The sequence below is a fragment of the Amblyomma americanum genome, chromosome 2 (genome assembly GCF_052857255.1).
Source record: "Amblyomma americanum isolate KBUSLIRL-KWMA chromosome 2, ASM5285725v1, whole genome shotgun sequence".
NCBI lineage: Eukaryota > Metazoa > Arthropoda > Arachnida > Ixodida > Ixodidae > Amblyomma > Amblyomma americanum.
The window spans coordinates 17,345,829-17,371,618 of NC_135498.1; the positions used below are offsets into that span (position 1 = coordinate 17,345,829).

At 47.2% G+C, this 25,790-nt stretch overlaps 1 protein-coding gene across 1 annotated transcript; it reads right to left on the reverse strand.

The window, feature by feature from the left end:
- Positions 1–3,394: 3,394 nt before the first annotated feature.
- Positions 3,395–25,584, reverse strand: LOC144120696 (uncharacterized). Its single transcript, XM_077653344.1, has 3 exons — positions 24,811–25,584; positions 10,681–11,012; positions 3,395–7,246 (listed from the first exon to the last, which is right to left on the reverse strand). The coding sequence occupies exons 2-3, from the start codon at positions 10,980–10,982 to the stop codon at positions 5,620–5,622; spliced, it is 1,929 nt and encodes a 642-aa protein (XP_077509470.1). The 5' UTR covers positions 10,983–11,012; positions 24,811–25,584; the 3' UTR covers positions 3,395–5,619.
- Positions 25,585–25,790: the final 206 nt, after the last annotated feature.

Below are 25,790 nucleotides of genomic sequence, written 5' to 3' on the forward strand. Positions count from 1 at the left end.
TGTTTATGGCTTGAGCAGTGTATATCGGACTGTCTCTGAGCCACCTGTACATGGTGACACGCCAACATTGTGACTGCAGCAACACTTCCATTTTGCTTTCACTCTAAAGATTCAATGCTATGGCAGTCTGCAGTGTCATTAGCTAGGCGCAAGTCGCTATTCTTCAAGTACGTCGCTTACCTGTACTTCAAAAGGGCTTGGATGCATTCATCCGCATGTGAGCTTCGCGAGTATCATCATCAGCAGCAACATCACACTTACCTCCAATAAAGAAGAATGGCCGAGGATATCCAATAATGCCTTATATGCTTCAGCTGCGGTCACCCTATCCTTGCAATGTTCCGTTCTCATCTCCCCAACTAACCCTTCGCCAGCCCCTGCTGCCCTTTACAATGCACGGTTTCCTTAAGGGACAGAACGTTATCGGTTCCTTACATTACGTATATCTTGATTTTAGCTAGGCTATCAATAACTAGTGCGGTGTCTCCAATTGCCCCTGCTGTCATTTTATGCCTGCCAATATATCAACAGTCTATGATTTGCATGGAGCCATGTGTGATCTTCCACTGCCAAATGTGGCGCCAGGTGCGACGGCTGAATTGGAACGCGACCGGCGTGTTGTATATGCCTTCTTTTTCGGCTCCCCTCGAGGTGATTAGTCGATCCGCTTCTGCTTGTTGAGGCGCGCCCTTTATCACAGCAGTGGGCGTATACCCCACACTGGAAACTAGAATTGACAAGGTATTTAAGGTGAAAGCCTTTAATGGCTCATACTCCCGGTCGAGATCCTGTCCGGCCTTTACAGCGCCAACTGGAAGTCACGACAACGGAAGTGACGTCATACCCGCACCTTTACCTAAGCCGATTTGCACCAAAATCGATGTCCAGCCTAATTCGACTACGACGAACGCCATGGCGACCCCAAAATTTGGCCCGGGTCACCCCCGAAATTTGACCTTGGCCGATTTGCACCAAAATCGATGTCCAGCCTAATTCGACTACGACGAACACCATGGTGACCCCGAAATTTGGCCCGGGTCAACCCGAAATTTGACCTTGGCCGATTTGCACCAAAATCGATGTCCAGCCTAATTCGACTACGACGAGCGCCATGGCGACACCAAAATTTGGCCCGGGTAACCCCCGAAATTTGACCTTGGCCGATTTGCACCAAAATCGATGTCCAGCCTAATTCGACTACGACGAACGCCATGGCGACCCCAAAATTTGGCCCGGGTCACCCCCGAAATTTGACCTTGGCCGATTTGCACCAAAATCGATGTCCAGCCTAATTCGACTACGACGAACGCGATGGCGACCCCAAAATTTAGCCCGGGTCACCCCCGAATTTTACCTTGACCGATTTGCACCAAAATCGATGTCCAGCCTAATTCGACTACGACGAAAGCCATGGCGGCCCCAAAATTTGGCCCGGGTCACCCCCGAAATTTGACCTTGGCCGATTTGCACCAAAATCGATGTCCAGCCTAATTCGACTACAACGAACACCATGGTGACCCCCCAAATTTTGCCCGGGTCACCCCCAAATTGGCCCACCCACCCCCGAAATTTGACCTTGGCCGATTTGCACTAAATTGATGTCCAGTCTAATTCAACTCGGCGAACACCACGGTGCGGTAAAGGCTTTCGCCTCGCGCACTTCAGATCGCCTAAGTATCCCCCGAATTTTTGATCGCCTTCTTCGCCGTTATTTAATGCCCCTGGTCTGCACGCGGGCTACTAGAGGCGCCGCAGTGGAGGGTTCCAGATTAACATCGACCGCCTGGGGTTCTTTAACGTGTGATGTAGCGTCACACAGCACATGGACGCTTTTACATCTGCCTTAATTGAAATACGGCGCCCACCGCCGAAATTCGATCCCGCAGCTTTAAGCTCAGAAAGCCTAACGCTAAAGCCACTAAGTTACCGCGGCGGGTTAAAGGTCATAATGTTTTTGTGTTTCTGGCTATAACGGCCTCAGACAGCGAAAGCCAAGAACTTGTGGCATAACGTGTACGTCAGCGTAGGAAGTGTACCAATGATAGTCCGTTTCGTTTTGCCGCAGCTTTGATGGCTGTGAGTTAGAGGCCTCAGAAAGAGGCTTTTTTTTTTTCTTCCTCACAGGTCTTCTTCGTGCGAGTTGGTTCACCACATTCATCGAAGCTGCGTTTTGCGTATTCTATTGGGAATTGGTTTCCGTATATGGGCGCTCATTTCTGAAAAAAAAAAAGGTCGAACGATTTAGCGCGGTTGGGCCAGATGCGAATTAGGCATGCTAGCACTTCGGTTTTCATTCTCTCATTGGGCATTTTTTATTTTACGTTCATATAGTGCTGGAAGTGCTCATACCACTCCTGGCGCAGTGGTGCAGGGGTTAAGCGATGCGCCACTGCCCTGCGATGGCAATCAGGTCAGGTTTTATACGTTAATATCTAAAGAAATATCTTGGGTCCTTGTTTCGCATAACTAGCACCTATAGACAAAAGAAAGTAGCAATTTTAGTTTTTGCAGCATGGCAGCGGTTGAAAAGTGGTACCTACCGTTGTGCAGTACTCGTTATGTCTTCCTTCGGCGAACTCGGGGAGAGGGGGATCAGTGCTAGGGCACTAAAATCCTCGGAGAAGCAATAAAGCAATACAGGTGGAATGACAACCAGATAGGTCATGTGACCTTGTGACGTCATCCCAACCTGCCCATACAGAGGAACCGCGCAGACAACGGCTAAGCGACTGAATGGACACTCTAGTGCTAGTGCACTAAAAAATAAAACACCTTTTAAATGCGCCACACGCATACTGTTTCTGGGCGTCCCTGCCGACACCAACGTGCTTGGCAGTCAGCCAGAAGCTCGACTTCCACGCTCTTGCACGTGTTGACGAACACAGAACACCACCACTGTGCTTGCGCCACCTGCGCCTTTCCTAAGTCTGTTTTCGTTCGCCACGCTGTTGTTACGACATGAATCTGCGCCAAATCGTCCAGCTTTCTTCGTTCATCAACCTACCATTACAATACTCTATCCATGATTATGCAGAGCCATTGCAGTGAGTGGCTGCACGTTAAATTTCGTCAGTCTCAGTCAATCCCCTATTGCAAACCACGACAGAAAAGTTTCTGTCGTCACAAGAGATATTCTTGTATTCTGGGACCTGACCTTGCAGCAACAAGAGAAGTTCTTGTCGTAATAGCAATGCCCTCTGTAGTATTCAGCAGTAGACCGTTGTCACACCAGAGCTAGTCCTGTCGCGACTACAGGCGACTCCACAGTGCAACAGAAAGTTTTGCTGTTACAGCTGCACGGCAGAAAATTTGTGTCCTATTTTGACGCAGACAGCATTTTACAACTGGGTCAATATCATGTCTTGACGGCGATTAAAAGAGACGAGGCCAGTGGTAAAGGATCAGGAAAATTTATTTACAAGTGTAAAATGTGGATGATAAGATATGGAAGGAAATGAGCACTCAATCTTTCGAACCTGGACTTAACGTTAGAGAGCCCACAAAGAAACTTGCTCTCGGAAGAGATTCTAGACACTTCCTTGTGGCGCCTCTATCACCGCTGTTATCCGCGAGGTGTACGCGGCGTCTCTTCAATTGCTTTTTTTTTTTACTATACTGCACCGTCGATTTGCAGTTGCCTCGTTCAACGACAATAAATTCGGCACTGTTTATGGCGTTGACTGTCGCAGCGGAGCAGACATGTAACATCAAACTCATTTCGTGCAAGATAGATGTACTGAGTACTCATTTCTCGCCGGTAAGAGCAACGCAGTGAATCCTCTGTCCGGAAGAACAATGAAATACAGGGGCTCTCTAAGCCGAAACAACGACCGAAGGCGGCACACGTTTGGGGCCTTCCAATAAACAACCAGAGCCATCTCCAGGATGGAATACAGTGAGATTGAAGGAAAAAGAACACTTTGTTTCCTTTGTTCTCTGGCGGCTGAATAGGTCGCAAAGGATGGATCAAAGGCTGAAAATTTGTTAGAACTACGAGCTATTTGTAATGAGTAAAGTGAGCCTTGCTGAAAGATTATGGTACTTTAATAGGAAGATCTAAAGCCGTAGTGGAGAACATGGCTCCCTGATCTCACTTGGTTAGTGTCGTTGGCAACAAGAAAACTTTAGGTGAAGCTGAACACGCATCAGCTCGGCATTCTGGTATATATTCTGGATGCACTTTAATTATGCGGGCGTCCACGCCGCGGAAGACTGTCAGGACCACGGCAGGAAGACAAGGAAGATGAACGGCTGTCCGTTCTTGTGGCCTTAGGTCGTTTTTTTTTTCTCCCACGAGATTAGGATGATATCACCGCATCATACGCCGAGTGAGGTTGAAAACCTGAAATTGCGGGAAATCTTAACGAACGAGAGATTAGTAGTAAATAACGAGAGATTCGTACCATGCCGAAGAAATGTACATTTGGCAGCGACACGGCAGATGCGCGCGCACTTGTAACGTTTAAAGGCTTGTTTTAAGACGAATGTATGTAGAATGACGAGGCCACGGAGATATTTCGAAACACAGAACTAAGCAACAGTACGACGAAACACTCTACCAGCTTTGGCACGTTTTCTTCGGTTACGCGCTATGCAAAGGAAAAGTGTTCTGATGGCCAATGATAAAGTTCTAAAATCAAGACCAAATAGACCAAATAGAAGACGGCGAAAAGGCCGCCGTACTCCACAGAGCAAAAAGCTTCCAGATTCGTACACCGCACGGTAAAGGGTAGAGTCGGCTGCCAGCGCCTAAACACGCTCCAGGGTCTTCTGGGCGCAGAGATGCGCGATCCAGCGGTGAATCATCCCGTAGCCAGGAGAATCGTCTAATATAATTTCAGTAGAAGCGTCATAGTAAACTCAAGAATGAAAATGACTAGTTCCCACTGGCTTAACGAATGAGACGAAAAATGGCAAAAAAAAGCTTGCGAAACACTTCTCTTTACCGTGTTTCGCAAAACAGTATGGGTGCGCTTGAAGCAGGTCGACTTTCCTTCTGGCGTGCAATAATCCGAAGATATTGCACGTTCTTGCTCCGAAGTGATAGCCTTGCATATCTCGCTGCTGGAGAAGGCAGAAACACACAGGAATGAGTGCATTTGCACTGGAGGACTCCAGTCATTATACAAGTGGCGAAGTGGGTTCGATTGTGAAGGCGAAGTGAGAGGCCTCCCGAAGCTTGTCAACTACATCTAGGAGGAGTATCACATTTTGAAGAGAGTCGCGTATATTTACAACGACGGCACAGGCGGCAGGATGACCGGTTTGCAAAAGCCGTAGCACTTCCAAATTCTCGGCGATGACACTTTTGTAGCGAAGACACAGCGTAGGACGCCAAAACAAGTCGGCACACACAGGCGCTAGCTCACTTCAGCTGTGTTTAAGCTCGTCTTGAATCCTTGTGCCGTGTCTACTCTACAAAAGTGTCTTCATGCGTAATGAACTCGCGCGGAAATAACGCTTCTCGACTACGCTCGCCGCTTAGTGAGCAGCGAGATAGCGTAAACGCATCAGATTTCGCTACGCTTACTGGAAGCGCTACAGCTTTCGACGGTTCACACCGGCAGTCACGTCTTCAACCACCACTGAGCGAACGGCCTACGTGGGGAAACCTCGACGTCAAATCAGTTCTCCCACCGTCCTGAGGCAATAGCAAAACTTCTCCAACCAATGGTTACGCACGCAGTACGATTGGCCAGAGAACCAGTTGCAGCGACTGACCTCCTTCAGCACCGTGAAGTTGCTCCCACGCACACGCACGGTTCCTTCAAACACGGCCCCGCCGGGCGACAGCTTGACGGTGACCCAGTAATGGCTCGTGTTGGCCGCGCGCTCACCAGGCGTCGCCTGAAGCGCCGTCACGTCCATGACTTGAAGAAGCTGGTACACGGCACACTTTCGTACTGCCTGGGCAACCCAGCCGTTGATCTTCGATACGAAGTGGTTCGCCAGCGACCAGGCCAGCTCGGCCGACACGTCGCCGTCAGCCCGGGCGCTGCACGTGCACCAGTGATGCGTGATGGAAGCGTCGGCGCAAGTCCTCGTGTCCGGGACCTCGTGTAGCAAGCTTAGTCCGTACGTTGTGTTCGGTCGCTCGAGGTTAGGGTAGTCGAGAAGCTCGGCCAGCATGGCGTGCACGTCAAAGTGCGTCGTGAGGCGGTGCTGGTTAATGCGGAGGTTGTGCGCCGCTTCCGGATTCTGCTTCAGGAACCAGGGCGGGAAAACCAGGAAGGCGAAAGGCTGACGGTCCTCGAACTTGCCGATGTACGTGGCGCGCACGTCTCCGAACCGCAAACCGTGGTCACTGAGGAAGACGAGAACCGTGTGGTTAAGCACCCCCGAGTACTGAAGTTTCTCGAGGGTTTTCCGGAAAGGTTCATCCGCGTAGCCCGCACTGTTGAGCGAGTCGTGAGTGATCTCGCTAATCCAGGTGTAGGAGAAGAAAGGGCGCTCGGCCATCACGTCCGTGAACCGAGTGAGGTAATCGAGGAGCTCCTCGAAAGGCATTGTGGGTCCCAGGCATCGAACCCGCTCCCAGTCCTGCGTCTTCTTGGGAGAGTCGTCCATGGCCATGATGACAGGCCTTAGATAGTAGTCGGCCGGCGCGCGTCGGAAACCTTGGCTGAAGTAATTGAAGAGGCCATAAAATGGAGACTCTTCGAGGAACATGGTCCGGTAGCCTCGCTTGCCATATTGCTGCCAGATGAACTGGTCAGTCAGGTTGTCAAAGAAGCCATCCGGTGCGGTGCGGGTAGCCTCGAAGTCTTTGACGCCAGTTATGAGTGGAACTTGGTTGGGGTATGAGTTGTCACCAAGTTTGTTGTATCCACGCAGTTCGAATGCATCGAGATTCTCGCGCACGAACTTGGCCGTTTTCGGCAGGTGCCTGTCCAAGTTCAAATATGAGACCGAGTCCAGGCCGAGCACCAGAAAGCTCAGGTTGTGGGGAGTCCCCTCAGGTGTCTTCCTACAGCGATCCTCAACTTTGTCCTTTATAATTGGGTTCAGGAGAAATTGGTCGTGAAAGGGTTGATCTGGGTACTGGTTCGTGGCGCATTCTACGAAGAGGAACTCCTTTGTCAACGGCTTGTCAAACAGCAGAGGCTCTCTGGGCCCATAGAAATACTTTTCGTCGGGCTTATCTAGAGATTCGTTTTGGTAGATTTCCTTGTAGAAGCAGACGAGGTGTTCAGGAAGCACGTCATGTTCCTTCAGGTTCTCAGGAATCACGGCCGGGAGACCATCCCTGCAAGAATACATCATACATAAGTTAGGTCACGCGCAGCGCAGGTGTCTTATTGGTTCTGTATTGTGTACACTTTTTGATGAAACCTGCCATGTAGATGTGTGAACATTCGGAACTAGGCTTGTCGAAGAGTTATGATGCTAGCAATCTGTGCTAAATGTTTTTATTTTATTTGTTTATTTGTACCCTGAAAGCGCACGGCACATGTAAAGGAGCGTGGGCCTTATGTAGGGGGTTGGACTGTTCGGTTTTCATTTTTCAATAATTCGGAATACTTTTTTCGGTGTCTAATTTATGTGCGAAGTTATCTTTTTTTTTTCGGCGAATATTATCTCCTAAATTACCGTTTTTTTGGGGGGAGGGGGAGATATAATGGTATCCTTGTGCGGTGGAAATTCACATGGATATTATCTTTGCTTTTTAAAGCATTTCATTTGCCAGCATTTAAAATACAAATTATCATTCATTACTGGTAAAGCACTTACAGCAGTATTTGCAGAGGAAAATACTATAGCCAATAAAGAACCTAACGGTAGGTAAATGAAATAAATGTTAGCCAAAAACGCAAATGGAAGGCGATTTCAAAAAGATGGATTGCAATATTACCGCTGGTTTGCTGCATTAGGTTCAGCGAGAGGGTAGGCCATCACGTGGTCTGCTTTCGATGACAGCGATGCAACTGCCGCTTAAGCGTCTATCTAACGACAATAGTGCACTTTTTCATGACACTTATGCATGGTTTCGAGTTTCCTTCGATTCAGTGGCGAAACCTGCTTACCCAATTAACTGTCCGAAGCGGGTGACGACAGTGACGCTAGGATACGACGTTAGGCGAAGAGCCTCTAAGTCAGGAGAAGCGCGTAAGGTATCGGAGGACCACCCCAAAAACGCACAACTTCGCTACTTAATCTAACGGTGCACTATATCACCAGGCCCCCTGGTTTTCACACTTATTTTTTTCCTTTCACTGATAACCAGCCAGATACGCAGTGCATATCAATGATAATGACCTTTATCAGTTTAAACCGCGGGTTTTCAAAAATGAATTCGGCGTATTGCAGCAGACAAATTGTAATAAACAGAGTGCAGCAGACGCAGGGTTATAAACAATTATGTATGCACGAAATAATAAAAGCAATTTGGTGCAAGCATTACGATATTACCATGTGCTAATCTATTGCAATGCATACAGTACTTTGAAATAGCATAAAGCTATTAATCATGGCGATATAGGCGAGGGAAGGCGGTTCCAGCTTCTCGACGTGCTTGACATGAAAGAACTGAGGCTGTGAATTCTTCATCTCAATAGTGTGCCATTAAGCTGTTCATCGTGTGGGAGATGCGAAATAATTCACATTTTAAAAATTTAATTCCATTTTCCAGGTTTCGCACCAGGATGCAAAAATGTTAACGTTGGACTGCAGTGTTTGTGTCATTCATTGTTATTATTCTCCGAAAAAAAAAATCAGTCGTCCGCAAGAAAGATGCGTCTGAGAAGAAACAGAATGAGGTAAATCGTTAATGTAAATTGGAGCAAGCAGATACCCGTGGACAGTGCCTTGGGAAACGCCCGAAAGTAGGGGACGTATTGCGGAGGTAACGTGCCAAATTTGTGACGGGGTGCTTGAAAATATTCAGTCCATCTTAGAATTTCGATATCACGTTCTATATTCCGTAGGTTTAGTAACAAAAGTCAATGTGAAACTTTGTCAGACGCTTTGGGGAAATCTAAGATGTTGCAATCTGCGATGAAATAACGATTGTGAATGATGTGTACTTTGTGGGTGAAAAAAAAAAAAGAATTGTCTCGTATGAGTATGACCTACGGAAACCGTGTTGAGCTCGATGGGAAAACGAATTGGATTCCAAAAAGTTTACGATGTGTGATAAAATAAGATGCTCTGAAATATTCTACGGGATACTGATGACGAATATACGTACCTGTAAATACGCGGTGAAAGCTTATTTTCATATGTATGCACTGGCAGACCACTTTCCCTTTTTTTTCGTCCGGCGGGAGGCCGCCGTCTCCTAAAGACGTTATAGGTAAAATTATTGAGGAATACCGCTAAGTGCGTTATAGGAACTTTGTGCTAAATGGCGAACGCCAGCAGCAGAAAACGCCTTTAGAATGTCAGTAATTTTGGCGATTCTTTCAGGATTAGTAGTCACACGGAAGATCGGTAAGTAGTTAGAGCTACGAAATAACGGTCAGTTATCAAGTGAAACACTAGAAAAGCAACTCGAAAAAAATTGTTAAAGGCACTCGCGTTGTCACGATTTGCATTCGGTGTATCATGACTTTGTGTTATACAATTCGTAAGATGCCCATTGGATTAACTACCGAAATTTTTGTAGGGTTATTTAACGTGTTCGAGTTGGAAAAGGTTGTTTAGCAGTTAAAAGAGCCGTATAATACGCACTTTCCGCTAAGCGATAACATAAGCTGTGCGGTTTGTGTAACATTTTCGCAGATTGGTACGAGCCCTCTTTTGTTTTTGTTTTTTGTTTTCAATTTGACAACAATCTCGAGTGCGCGCTGCTCCAGGGCGCTTGTGGGTTACAAGAAAATGCACGCACAATATAAAACGGTTATTAAGCTCAGCAGTGTTCTTCCTAAATGGCGTCCAATTTAACTCATTTGAGCGATTCTCAGATTAACCCAGAAATCCCGTCAGAATTTACTTTAGTCCGCGGTGAATTTAGTGAAAATCCGCACGGTGATAAATGGTTTAGTAGTCTTAATTGTTTTTTTGTGCAAGGACCGTAAATAAGAAGTTTAATACGAGGTGGTCACTAAATTTTGGAAGGTATGCTATTTCTTAACACAGTTCTAGATATGTCTGTACTAAATCAAATATATTAGCGGCTGTTTCTGTGATGCTAGTAGGGTGCGGGGCAATTTGTGTGAGGTTAAAAAATGAACAGAGCTGGATAAACTCTTGGCTCACGAAGGGGGTTGGTACAACAGGATCAGCAGGAAGAGCACTAAATTAACGCAATGTTTTAATAAAATCACACAGTCAAGAGATTGGGCCCACTGGGTAACTAGTTATTAGAGCGAATCTTAATAAAAAATGTAGGTGACACATTAGGACACCTTAGCAGGCGCCCAGTATCATTCAGCGATGGATTAGGTTTAGAGACACAGACGTTATGTTCAGAGCTGACAGCTATAAGCACGGCCCGTCCTATAGCCCCATCTCCCTACCTCATCTGTTGAATTGATATAGGTTATATAAGTGGAAAATTTCGCAGTCCCTAATGTTTATATGAAGCCAGGTTACAGATTAAAATAAAGGCATCTGCGGGGAACGTAGGTGGCGTGACAGTCTGCTAACCTCCCGCTTTTGATCCAATGGAAGCATCAGTTTTGACACCTGGGCCAGATAGCTTTAATTCGAGTCAGACAAAAAGCGCATGGACAGTCGCACCTGATGGCGATGAAGTTGGGCTTCCCATAGCACCTGCTGCTGTCGGAGCGGCGCCGGAAGTAAGGCCTGACGGACGGGTCGAACGGGTCGAACTGGGGTAGCGTGCACCCGGGCGTCCGGATGCGGTGGCCCACGGGCGCGGCCCTGTCCCAGGCGCCACCGGCCGACCCCGAGCTCTCCGACCATGGTGGCGTGGATCTCGGAGTCCACAAGTAGTGGCCCGCGCTGTACAGCAGCAGCACGTTGAGCGCCGTGACCAGGAGGAACAGGGGTCGGAACCGAGGTAGCCATGGCACGCTCATCGTGACCTCATCCGCTCAGGTGATCTCATCCTGCGTCACAGCGTTTGTACGAGGGTTGTTCAGTAAGTTTCGTTATGCGGGCGGCGACGTTCTCAGGTGGCAGACATGAAGGACATTACACTGCAATAAAAGTTTGCAATATCCTCTTTCCCAGGACCACATTACTTGCCGATATAAACAGTCCACCTCAGAAGACCCCTGAACGGATTTTTCCTGGTACTTTTTTTTTGAAAGCGAAATTTATTGCCCCAGGGCATCAATGATTGGTGAAGGTGTGATGAATGATCTACATGAATGGAAAAAGGTTAGCTGATTTGATGAAGTCCGGTAGAGAACGATGGTACGGTCCCTGCGTCCAGGCAATGTATGAAGAAGGGTTGCTTGGTGAAAGACCCGCTACCATCAGGTGCCGGATCCTTGTAGGCTTGAGAGCTGGGCAGTCCCACAGTAAGTGATGAATGTCGGCCTCAATGTCCTCGTGTTTACATACCGGACACCCTGGCCGAGGAAACAATTCTCGGCACTGAGGCCACTTCCGAGTGATGGCTGGTGTGAGGGCAGCCCCGACCCGGATTTCCTGGTACTTCTTTTTGAAGAACAAGTGCAGCAGACTCCTGTTAACTCTGAGAATATTGTGTTCGACGGGGTCTGCAGTGCTAAGGAGAGGAGAACAAGAAAAGGACTGAGATGGGACAAGGAAAGCACCGACTTGGTGTTCAGCTTTGCGCAGTTGTGCACTTGTGAAGTAGCGCATGTCTGTCGAGTATATCGCGCACACACATCCTCCGTTCCGAAGTATGACAGCCTCGCAGATAATTTGAAGTTTGCAGTCTGGTAAAATATTTTACAGGACGCGGGTTTACGCAAAAAGGAAGATAAATTTCCTCAACGCAGTAAGGCAAACTGGGCCACTGAGAAGTCTGGAAGCATGAAAGAATACGAGTGTTCATTCCGCTGGAACAAATATCAGGAAATTGGGCAGCCAGGCAACGAAGCAACTTTTTGGTTTTTCACGCGGGTGCAAACCATCAAACTTTATCCATCACTGTACATGTTGCAACTACATTGGCACATTGTATGCGTGTGAGCCGGTGTCGGAGACAACCCGCCAGCGCGATAGGTCATCCTCCCCTGTTTGCAACATGTACCGGCGTTACTACAGATTCTAAATCGACCGTGATTGTCACAGGAAACGGCAAATTCATCTCGCTGCCTTCAATGCCGAGGCGGCAGAAAAGGCACTTCGCTGTCACGATTCTGCCACTTGTTAAATTATGAACAGCCTTCCCTTTGCACTTAGCATCTGGGGAGCTTCGCATATAAGGAGCATCGTAATCCGGACAAAGCCGCGCGGCGCTGGTCTACTCCCTCACGAAAATTTCCTTAGACAGTCTGTAGACCTTCCATAAACTTTGTAAATTAAGTCTATAGAGTTTCTGTTGACAAATCCTGCAGACCAGTCTACAGACAGTACAAATCATTAGACTTTGTATAGACAAGCTAAAAATGTATGGCTATACACTTTTACCTGACTTTTGTATGGAAAGTCTATAGACTATGAACAGAAAAAAAGGAAATATCTAAAGGAACGCAACAGAGTCTATAAGAAGTCTATAGACCATTTTTATAAGGCATGCGAGCGCGCTACTCTCTCTGGAGAGCATTATTAGCCTTTTTTTCCCCACCACCGCGCGTTGACAGGGGCGAAATAGCGGACACATTTTTTCGTCACGTGACGTGCAAGTGCTATCATCATCATCAACCTGGCTGCGCCCACTGAAGGGCAAAGGTCTCTTTCATGTCTCTCCAAATAACCCTGTCCTTTGCCAGCTGCGGCCACCGTATCCCCGCAAATTTTCTAATCTCGTCCATCCACCTAACTTTCTGCCGCCCCCTGCTACGATTGCCTTCTCTTAGGATCCGATCCGTTGAACTTAAGGACCAACGGTAATCTTGCCTTCGCATTGCATGCCCTGCCCAAGCCCATTCCTTTAGGCCTATAGGCAATGCGTATACGCATTGCTTGCGATTCTTAAACGAGCGTCACATAAACGTCTGTTCATTCCTTCATATATTTCTCGTGCGCGAAGTAAAGAGGTGATACATGTCTCCCCGCACCTCGCCGTTCATCACAAACCTGCCGTTTCGCGCCACTTTTCTGGCGGCTTTTTCGCTAGACTAGGGCGCCGCTTATTGTTGTCGCAATATCACCGCGTGATGTGGAGTACGCGGAGAAAGAGCCATGGCGGCCGGCGCCTGTGAGACGCGATGCCTCTTCCGCCGAATAGGTGCTGTCTGCACGCAACGAAGAATACAATACACAGGCGCAACGGCACCTTGCGATGCTCGCTCGAAAGACTTCGACTTATAGGGACATTAACTGGCGGAATTCTTTTCGCAGCGGGAAGCCACTCCTCCAAGTGGTCTCTCCAAATGCGAGAGGGGTTAGAAAGTTTTACTCTAGTGAAACATGGCGGAATTTCGGTTTTCCTAAGACGGAAAAGCGAGAGTGGCAGACAGTTCATTCGCGTTGTTGGCAGCCCCCTCGCATTCAAAGGTGAGCCTGTCGCCTTTGGAGCCGGGAGTTCACCTCGGAGCCAGCTGCGGTTGGACAGACCTTAAATACAGTTTGCACGAAAGCAAACAAAAAGAAACAATCCACAAATAATCAACATGTGATATTCCGCAGAGCGGATGCGTTAAAATCGCAGCGGCACTTGGGAGCCTGATGAAACCACGTTTTTGTTAGGGCTATCCAGAGTACGTTTTTGAATAAAGTTTGTAGTCTCGGTCAGAGGAATTTTGTGAAAATTTTATTTACTTGATTACACTCCACGCAAGAAAGCAAATTTGCGACCTTGTACTGAGCTTTTCGTCCCAATTATGTCCCTTCCCAGACAACATTATGCAAGCACACCTCTCAAAACATCATTTTATTTATGAGCCCATTTCCCGGCGATATTTGAGAACTCAGCTTTATCAATTATATGCACAGGCTGTTTCCTGTGTTTTACTGCAGCGATTCAAACTGTGTGTGGGAAATCCCCGCGAGTAAGTGCAGTTCAAACGAGGGAAGAATTACCACTACAATATGCACGCCAGCATCGCTACAGTGCTGCATAGAAAGGCTGCTGTAGTCGTATGACAGCGCTCCAGTGCATGTTAATTATAATTACTGGCTCATGTGTAACTTAATGTACGTTTGACATTTCTACGTTTATTTTGCTTCGTCAAGAGAAGGAGCTAGAAGAAATGCACCGTGCCGCTCTTTGAAGTCAAGGACGACTGTTAAAGATGTTGCAGACGCAATATACCTCCTACGGGGTGTACGCAAACACCTGCACAAAGGAAAAAAAACAAGGCCAAGTTTTAAAAGATGTGACGACGTTAAAACAAAGAGCGCGTCTTGTTTTATTGCTGCGCTTGACGACGCGGATAGGCAGTCACACGAAAAAGAGTGCGCGAATGCAACGCTGAATGGCTTCGTACGGCGGGATATGGCCCAATGTCGTCTTGCGTTCATCGCGAATAGGCTCTGCAGCTAGAACTGAGACCACGTTTACTTCCTAAAAGAACGAATTTAAGCTACGACGAGGCGTGTTCTCAGGAGTAAATTATGCGAAACTAAATTCTAGCCTTCAAAAAATATCGCACGTTTTTTTTTCTTTTTTTGCGCAGGCAGACAAGTGAGCTTCCTTGTTTTAATACTCTATTCCTGATTACCAGCTTCCTTCAGCCATCGTAGCTCTGATAGCTAGCCATCTCATCGCATCGCAAAGTGGACGACCACACAAAGTAAATCTAAAAGACGAGCGAGCCCCTACAAAAGTGGTCTATAGATAGTCTATAGACTTCTTATAGACTCTATCGGCTTCCTATAGATATTTATTTTTGTCTATTCATAGTCTATAGACTGTCAATAGACTGTCTATAGACAAGAGTCTACTAAACCTGTATGGTCATAAATCTATAGGTTGTCTATAGACTGTCTCTAGGATTTTTATTGCATATATAGACTGTTCTGTAAGGTTTGTCTATATAGAGTCTGTAGACTTTATAGACAGAAGTCTATGGACAGTCTATAGACTGTCTAAAGCAATTTTTTAGGGAGGTCGCCTTTTTTTTATTTAAATCGCAGCTTAAGGGTCAAAGAAAACAGAAATGTGATGATTTCCTACACTGACGCTGTGTCCTATGCAAACATACGGCGGGCGTTGCCGACAGACACGTGCCAAGGACGGGTGGAAACAAGCGTGGAAAGGAAACTCGAGCTGAAAAAAAAACAAAAAAACTCCGACGTTCGCTTCATCAGTACACTGATTAACCAGCTGGAGGTCGCGAGGCCATCTCGAACGGCTGGATCACCGAGAAAGTGTCGCTAGACGAGCTGACCGCTGTCTCCGCTACTACGGCAAGAGGAAGCTCAGCTGTAGGGCGCGAACCGGGCGCGATATGGTCTTCGGTCTCCGGGGCTTTCAATCACGCGTGTCCCCGGGAGCTGTCTCACGTTGGCCAGCTTCCAGCGCTGCCGAAGCAGCAGGCCATCTCGGGATGATAAGTCACGCCGTCACGCAGTAGAGAAAGGAATGCCGCCTGTGTGCTCCTTCCCTTGTCCGGACGGTGTGCTCTGACCCGCCACCCGCCAGTTCACTAGGAAGGGGCCACGGGTGGGACTCGACTCGAAATTTGTCACTCCGAGGCGAATTGAGGCTTACGCTCGTGAGCACAAGGTCATTTCTGATTGGTTGTTTACGCAGCACAGTTCGTTCGTTGTGCCGTTTTCAATTTCAATTTATTTCCCATGTATACGGGGTGAGGGTCGAGGGAAAAAAGCCAGAATTTGTGGCTTGACATGCCCCTCGGCCCCTACATTGCAGGGCAGCAGGCAACATACATACACAAAAATCATCAGAAAAGACAATGAGGAAATGAAGCGTACACAAAAAAATGATAACAAAAAAGCAACAGAAAAATATACTGCACAGAAAAACATGTCATTGATTATTCAAATCAGGTCAACACTTTATGCAACGAAAGAGATAAGGAAGTAGTGAAAGCATGATGAAATCTAAAAAGTAGCACATACATCCTGTATATTTTTGCGGCATGCTCGTGATATATCAACTTTATCGGCATGAAAGTTATTTAAAAGACGGGGCAGCGTGTTTGCTAGGCTATATGTACCATATATTGTGCGGCATGTTGGAATATGCCATAGTTCGCTGTGTCTGCTAGGGTAAACTTGCACATTTAGCGAAAGGTGTGCCGCGTCACACAAGTAATTCACATTTTGTCTTAGGTCCTTCTTATATCTTTCAGCCAGCCTAAGCGAAGCTGTTGAGCATGAACGACGATCGCATACGAGAAACGGGCGAACTTGCCTCTGGAGCCAATTCACGCTATATTCGTGAATAGGCGACAATACGCGAAAAATTCGTCTCGCTAAAAGGCACACCGAAAAAAAATTCCTTAAAATTTTTGTTCTAGATTCTATTTGTCCGGTGGCCAAAGACGTATTTATTGCTGAGAAAATTGCATTTACAAATTCTCCCGCCGGTAGATTAAAACTCGTGACGACAGACCGTAAAAGAATCCGTGATCACAGTTTGGAAGTCAATGGTGACGTAGCTTGGCCTCAGGGATCGGCACACAAAAACCTGCCTTGACGGACAGCAATTTGCTTCCGAAAACGGCCGGTGATGGCGATACCTGTATTCTGTTTTGTTATCTTTTCTAGCTGATAAAAGATTCGTTCTCCCTTGAAAGCAGTGTCTTTTCCATTAGAACGGGGTGATCAACCGACAAAGGCCAACATCGATTAGTCCCCATCGTCCCCTTAAAATTAATAACCTCTGATGGTGAATAACGTCGTCTCAGCCAGCGTTGTTCTGATAAACATGAATCTAGAAACAACATCCCGCTACGACGCTGTGCGGGACGGTACACGGCTACACGAGCATAGTATGAATATACGATCCATTTCCAGAATACAAACAGTATCGTGTTGCAGCACTGATGGGTTCAAACACGAAACTCCCCACTGTTTAGGAGGTTATATGCATAGAATGCAGCTGGGGGAAAAGATGTGCATAGCCGAAAACCTGCCACAAAGCAACCTATAAGGGAGGCATATCAACCAAACTGTGAAATCATACCGATGAGCAAGCAATGAAATTCTTACAAGCAATGCAGAGAGGAAAATACGCCAGATAAAGATAAACAGTTTCAGACCTGACGAAGGACGGTGAAGCTATTCCGCAAGGGAAGCTTGCCGCCCTGGTACACACAGTGTCTAATGACTTCAGCTGTACCAGAAACATTGACGAATGCGAAAACAACATTGATCCGGAGAAAAGATAACGAAAAAGACTCGCGTAAAATTATTAAAAAAATGTAATCATTAATAGATTGAAAGGAGCGTTGCAGGCATGACTCGGGAAGGGGTCCTCGACGATACATCATTATCGAGCTGTCGAACGCGTGATGCAGAGACTTACAGACTTACAGAAGTATGACTTACTGTTAGTGTGTCACAAAGCGCATGACAAGTGGACGACAAAAACTTGCCAAGCCTACTCCTTCCGAATACCTGAAACTGCGCCTCGATTCGTCGGAAAAGTGGAGCGGTTATATTTACCCCCTAACAATGTACAGCTGGCCGCTCGCCCAATCGGAACAAAGAACACTTTTTGCCGCCGTGCCATTCCACCACCACTATTATTTTCCAGCTCTTATTTTTTGTCTTTTAGAATCCACGACCCCTCCCGTCTGAAAGAGGTTTATCTCTGTAGTTGGTCAGTTATGCCGATCCGATTTAGCACGGATGAGGAAAGCAACCGCCTCGGATTCTGCTTTGGTGGCGCGGTAAGGAAGCTCTTCCTCACACTTTCAGCCCCAGCAGAGCTGCGCGGAGCCACCATGGCCAGAGTGAGCGCCATGATCGGTGCTTCTTAACGCATGTCACGTTTGTGCGCACAGCCTACGTTTCTGACGAGTTCTCTCCACCTCGCGTCGTCCCCTTTTCTCTCGCCTCGGAGTTACTTATCTCTCAGCTAATCTGCAGTGACACGCGGTTATGTTTCCTGGCGCTGATACCGACCTCTTATTCCAGCAAGTCGGCTGATCACGCCACTGTTCGTTGAGCTCCATATTCGAAAGCACGCCAAAGTTTTTAACAATTAACTTCGCGCACGAAAGCTCATACCGTTTTCCAACCGCAAGGGATCCACTGGAATGTGCAAATGAGTGAATACACTTCCACACGCACAACACATGCCTATCACAGATAAAGTTAAAAATTCCAATTCGCAACCTGTCGATCATCCGACATTCCCGAACACCTCGAGCAGACGCAGAGCGGTGTTCCTGTCTAGAAGCAAACTTCGCTAAGGGAATGTGTAGACAACGAGAAATCTGCGTGTAATGCCATCATTACTTCAAAGCCCAAGTGAGGAGCTCCAGTGAGAGTAAGCACTGAATTCGCTTAAAGTAAAGCAACCAGGAGCCGTACTTTGGGCATCCCTTTTTCTTTTCCTCCATTTCGCCTTTTCGCCATTGGTCAGCCTTGTCACTCATAACAGAGCCGGCGAGTAAAATGTGCTTGCCGGCTCTCAGCCCTGTAGACGCCCGTTGCCAAGGGTTAAGAGCTCAAATAAATAAAGGGAAGAAGAAAACAGAGCTCATGATGACACCTGTGAGTGAGGTACAGGCTCACATACGACCTCTTGTGCGCGTGTGGCACTTAATACATTTTTTATGCGCCGAAGCAGCACGCATTTTGCGCTGCTCGGCTGAGTGTGAAGGAGACGGATTCATTTAGACCGGCTGGAGTTGTTCGATGTGCGCCTAAATCACAATTTCTTGGGTGAAAATTAGCACAACACAAAGACGTTCACAAGTAAGAAAGACAGGGCAACGCGCTACAGACGCCTGTGATCTAAGTGATGAGCCGAATAAAGGGCTTACTGTATGAGAAAGGTACTCGAGTTAAAATTTTTGCTGGGCTAGTTGGTGGTTGATTCTCCTGAGTAAAAATTACCGCAGCATATCTTTCTCACTTGTGAAATTCTTCATGTTGCGCTATTTATTACCAAAGGGAATGAAGCACAAAATAGCAAAGCAAAAAAAAATTGCTAGATCACAATGCACGTTTGTTTTTTGTTTCCATTCCGCCTCCACGAAAATTCGGCCATCGCAGTCTCTTGCGATGCCGTGCCAAGACAGGCTAAAAAACGGCTATACGCACACGCATTCGTTGTGCTGTAGCCAGACGCAGTTCTCAGAATGAGATACCCCCATCTGAGATTTCCGCAGCTGCAGAAACGGGGTTATATATAGCTGCCTTGATCTAAACCCGAAACTAAGAGTTTCATCTGTTTTTACAGCTTGCGCCTAAAACGTACACAGCCGGTATGGGATGGAGAGGCACCCTGAGCGATAAACTTTCTGTAGGTAAACCATAGTTTCGTTCGATTTTTTTTTTCAGGAAGAAAGTCAAAGGACAACAAGACAATGACCTTCAAAAGCAGTCCTAAATAATTAATATTCGACTGAAACGATTGCTCCTCTTCCGCGATACTGCCACAGTGCGGCACCAAGTTAAGACGCTTATTCAGACAGCTATATACGCACTGGGAAACACAAGCCCGAAGTGTCTGTTCATATCTCTCCTAAGGCTGTCACGTATTACTGATGGCACGGGAATGCCTTCATCTACTTATCATCTGTGCTCCTTTTATTCGTGAGGGTTTGAATGTGCACAGTCAACTTAGCTACTGTATTGAATCTGGGGGTATAACGTGTTTGGATCCGGTCATTCGGATGCAAAAACGAAAAATTAGTTACTTTCTGAAAACGCATTTAGTGAACTTAGCCCTCATTCAAATTAGTCGGCGTGCTACCTTTTAGTTCCTTCAGATATCAAAATAGCTGGATAAGCACATACAGTTTATATAGGCCCAAACTGATTAGAAATGTAAAGAAAATTAAACCTTTTCAAACTTTTTTCTTTCTTAAGGCACGTGCGCTGAAGCATACCAGACTTAATTCGTCCTTTATGCCATAACACTTATGATTGAAAATGACAGAATTTTATGGCGCCCAAGTTTGTAACGACATTTGTAATGACAAGAAAGTATTGAATAACTTTAAAATCTTTTAAGGAAACTTAGAAGAAAGGCGCATTTCAACCTTTGCCGTACAGTCAATTAATTTCCATGGGATGCATACAGGTGTATTTTTGAATCAATATTTCCATGCGATTTTGCAAAATAGCACTCGAAAACCGAGCGCTATTTTAGTGACGCCGAGAAAGTATGAAATGTTATTATAACTGACCTAAGTGGCCTCTGTTATGCAGACTCGAGTAATATAGGCGGACGAGAGTTGCTTGTTCCACAGGCCTTCTGCCTGCTGTTTGGTTTTCGGCTGGAGTGGCATACTCTGCTCTGCATTATACCTAACACCAGCCTTGGGGCTGAGGGCCTAACATATTCCCATTTATATGTTGTCTATGCAAATGTAATAAAAGGTATAAGTCACTTCCTGTTACGGCTGCCGTTACGAACCAATGAATAGTATTCACGCGAACGTTGCGTTCCAGCCGTGAGCAAACCACACCGCAGGAAACAGGATGTGAAAGGTAAATTGTTCTAGCTCCCAAACTACTGTGAAGTAGAACACTGCATTTGGCTTCAGGTTTCCTGCCCCTCCCCCCCCTCCCTCAAAAAAAAAAAACAACCCAGAGTGTTCGGAAATCCGTGTCTGCTGTAAACGTAGATGAAGCTTGACTAACGCGCTCGCATTGCACCGCATCCAGTTGCAGCACGTACACAGACGGCAGTCGCTATTTTGCAAGAGAAGATTTTAAAAACGACACTTCGGGAGGTACGCCCCCCCCCCCCCCCCCCCTCCCTTTTATTTACTGCAGCGAAGGCCTGCGCACGAATGAACAACCATTACGAGCCTTCGCGGCAATATACCTCCCTTCTCGTCGTGCTTCCCTGTACAGCGTCTCCTCGATGCTGCCTCGTACAACATAAATTTTCGTTGCTAGCTGCAACTTCGAGCCCTCGAGACCGTCTAGTGTGCTAGCTGAATTGGACAGTTTCACTGAACTGAACTGAACGGTGTATAAGGGTGAGCGCTCTTCGGAAGAAAAGACATCAACGTGCTAAAGTAATGAAAGAACGTCCACTCTTGCGCTAACTGACGTTATTTTTTTTCGATCTACAAATATACGCGTGCTAGTGCAGGACGAGTAAGTCATCTAGGACTGTAAGCAATACGAGGTCCCGTTATTATCGAAGTTAAAACCGGTAAATGTGCCAGGCGCACACTCCCGGAGTGCGCCAGGCGCACGTGATCGCTAGTATGAAGGATGATGGCGTGACAACTCAGCGCGAGTCTTTTCTATCCTATCTTTCTATCCTATCTTTAAACTCTCCTACTTTCAGCACGTGGTAGCGATTGTGGCTCAGCTTGAGCCAGTGGGCAGGCCTGTGCACTTTCCTTTTCATTCTTCTGGCAACAACAACAGAACAGAACAGAACAGCGAGTAAGCTTTCTTCGCCTTTCTTCACGTAATCTACAGAGAGAGAGAGAAAGAGAGAGAGAGAGAGATAGAAAGAGAGAGAGATAAGATTAATTCGTTGAGCTCCAGCTCGGATTCCTCGAAACTTCTGGCTTCAGTACCAGCGCTCACGTAATTCACACCAGGCGTGTGACCCATGTTCGTTCGAAGACAAGCCGGCGCTCAAGATAGCGGTGTAACGCTGTTTCCTACGCCAGTATACTCGGGTGTTGTCCCCGAATGGTGGTAATTGCAATTTGTACGCTTCTGGTACTCAAGCATCTGTGAGCTTTGGCCTGAAATTCCAGTCCTGAGGCACCCTACCGCCAAGTATTGCATATTCTTTCCCAGCGTGACTAGATGCAATATCTCCGACTTACATACTGCGGCTTCCTGAATGAGTGTGAAATGAGCGGTGTGCTACAGGGAAGAAGGCAGGCAGCTCTAATGGCAGAAGGGTAACAGGGAGTTCTATCTGGTATGTGAAGGCGCCTCATTTTATTCCCACGTCGGAGTTTCTGGGGAGAAGGCATCTATGTTGAAAGCGCGGCTGCCTAAGGAAACCATCGCTCCCAATTTTCCATTAAAAGCCAAAGGGGAGAAATAGTTGTGCCGACCTCCAGAAGATGACTTTCATCCCGGTCATGATTACAGGAGGGGCAGCACTTTGAAATATTTATTCATTTACATGCGTCTTCGTTGCCGAAGCGACATAGAGGCAGTAAGTTAAAACAGTATAGAGATACAAGGATAGCATGTTTCTCCTGATGAGTCTAAGGACGCCAGTTCAATCCTGGACGCGGAGACGCATCTCGGTGAAGCATAAACACTAACACGCCAAGATATGTCGGTACTCGTTGAAGAACCCGATGTGGCTTCCAATACGGCGTGCATAATATGTACCACAGTGTTGCTATGATATCTAAACTCTATTATCCATGCACTGCTGGCGAGTAATCCAACACTTTCTCCATAATAACGTGCTCAGGTTCAATATGTGTAAGAAAATGAAAATTTAGAGTTTTATTAATAACGGTGCTCGCCATTACGTGTGGCAACGCGGTTATGGCCGCGCAATTTTGCGGGAACAAAACCGCTATTAAAGTAATGTAGTCTGGAATGTCGGGACGGCTATTTAATCGTCGCGATCTTGGTGAGATGACACGTGAGCTGGTCATGAGATCACTTCTTGCGTTAAGTTAGGACAGCGAAAATTTTTATGAACATGGCGCAGTAAGTCAGTCTTCCCCGTGAGGCTAGGTTCGCATTTTAGTTCATACTTTGTAATGGTAACAGGACCGCAACTCCGCAACTAGACATAATGAAGTAAGCTGCATAATTTTGAACCACTTTTTAGCTTATGAATTAACGACGCTTGACCGGGAACCTATAAAGATGTTGCATACTTTTGTGCTGAACTAACTATTGTTTTTTTACAAAAGCGCTTTTAGAGAAAGCAGGAGACGAACTGTGAAGTTACGTCTGGTAATATAAAGTGTCATTAGGGCTGCTAACGAGCAGATCAGTGCGTATGCTCCGTGTTAAATTGACTAGAAATTAAACAACCAATTATTCATCAAAGCTATTCAGCGAATAACAAAGTCCGCTACTTGCAGTTCGACTTACACACACTACTGCCTTACTTTGCACATAATAACATTTCGTTTCTACGAGCAAACCTTCTATAGAGTGGCGTTAGTGCATTTCGCCGCCGCACATCAGACTTTATGAATGAAATGTCATGATTAGGCGTCAAGAACAAAACTAAACAAAGAACGAGAGGTACTTACAATTTTTGTCTTTTTGAACAAAGCCCCTTATCGTCAGTGTCAGTGTAAGGTGACGCCTTACTCGCGAATCAATAACTGAATGTTCCATTTTACAACGCATCATACCCAGAAATTCTGGACAAAAGTATTTTCGAGCGGGAAACAGTTTATGAACGCAACTTCTTCGTATAGCGTAAGATTTCACTATAACAGTCAATATATCCGCAGATCACCCGACGGCAATGTTGTATTTTTTTTCCTATTAACGTTTTCCCTATCGTCAAAACCGTTCCCCATTGGTTTTCTATGGCAGTCTTAACTGTTCGATGCGATCGATGGAAACACTTTAAAAGAAATATTTTGCCACATATCAGAATTATGGGTTATTACCTTCAACATTTCCATAACAGTGCCTTACAATTTTTCAATTTTCAAAATTTTTGCCCAAGAAACCTGGACTTGGAAGCACTTTGATCCAAACACGCAACTGAGTCTATGCAAAGCACGGTGCTATAGCTATTTAATTTCCCAGTCTCCTCGAAACAGGTGGCAGTCAGGAATCTTTTTCAACATCTGCGTCAGCCGCGCATCTTGTGAAGCACTGGCCCGTGTTGTCAGGGGCTTACTGCGGTTGTTCCAGCGTAGTTTAGGATCCCAATACAGCAGCGAGTCCGTGCGCCCCCCCCCCCCCCCCCCCCTAGACTTTCCGGTTTTGTGCCCATGCCCTCCCTGCGCTGAGAACTGGTTAGCGGTACTGACGGACAGAACCCTGCATGAAGGTGCCTGTCAATTACCGTTACAATTAAGGAAGAATAAATGCCAAAGATCCTTACCTATGCATGTATTACACACTCAGAAGGATTACGCGGCATGCAGCGACCGCAATGATTCAATTTTTTTTTACTCCCTGTTATATACCGGCAAAAATATTAACCCTGCCTAGGAATGATACAACTTATGATTTCCACGAAAAGCATGCGTTGCCTTGTTTAATCGATCTTAGAGTAAGTAGCTCAACCACTTCAATATCTCTCATATTGAGCCACCTATGGTCACTTGGAAACGAAGAATCCAACGTATGAATTAGAAGAGAACATCGTTCGATCGTAAGCAGTATTTGAAGCTACCTTTCTTTCAAAGATTATTATTTTTGAGAAATGTAGAATACCTTGTGCCATGGCGCTCTTTGGCCGTAGATGCCCTTGTGCCATAAAAAACCGATAATCATAATCATATTTTTTAAGTCGTTCTCAGCGATCACATCGACAGTGTTAACTCCCTCTGGACTCCACTGCATGTAGCGCGAGCTCATCACAACACAAGCTACACTCAGTTCACGTAGCTCCAATACACACGCGGATATATGAACGCCAAGGTATACTCCTGTTTGGACAACGTTTGTTTAATACAAGCTGTCCGATCGGTCTAAGAACAGGCGGTTTCCGTCAAAGCATCACGATTACGTAACGGACACTCGGGAGCCACTTACCGCGAAGCTCGCCACTGCAGCACCAGGAATCATCGAAGCGGGGCGACCACTACGGCTCTTGGACAGCGACGCGAGCACATCATTTGGCCGGCCGGTTCAAAATCCCAGCCTCTTCCAGCCGCCACCACAAAACATTCCGATTAGACACAGGAGGGGCGTTGATCCAACCGGTGATTGGGCCAGCCAAGCTTGCAGGCGCTGTCAGATGCCTCGGAGCTGCCGCGGGCAGCGAACTTCGATTGCGGCAACACTCCCGGCGAGCCTTCGCCTTGGCACTGCGCAGCCGCCGGGGTTCGTTAGCGCAAGAAAGAGCGGCGGCAGCTGCGAGCGCCGGCTGGGTGGCTGCTGGCTGCGGCAGCACGCGCGTGACTGACGAACAACTGCGGCGGCTCGTTTCCTTCGCGCGAACGGTAAGAACGGTCGCGCGCCGATGTCGACCTAGACGCCGGCCCGAGTCACCGAACTAGGCCTGGCAGCTCGGCCGCCGTGAGCCGGGCTCCCTCTACCACGAGACACTCCCGTCGTCTGCTGCTCCTCCTCCACTTGTCAACGCTGTACGCGAGACTTGACGTCGCTGATCTCGCCGACGGCTTTGTGCAAAGCGTACGAGTCCCAGTTGGATTTACACTCGGCACTGAACTAGCTATGTCTGTAAGGGCGCGCGTAGCTGCGCCCTGGGAATTTTCCCGCGCGCGCGACGACTCGAAGGCACGGAGGGAGCCGGGCGGAGCGCCGGCGGCGGGATCTGCGTTGGCGGTGGTGACGGCACGGTGCGGCGGCGGCAGTGCGCGCTCTTTCCGCGGCGTTGTCTGTGCGTGCGTGAGAGACCGCCGCCTCCACTGCGCGTGCGCAGCTCTCAGGATCCCGCGTGTTTTTCGGGGCTGCGGGCTCCGCAGAGGGGAGCGGGAACCGCGGATCGAGGGATGCCCGGGCAAGGAGGAGCAGGAGCAGCGTCGCGTGGAAAGCGAAATGCAGACGGG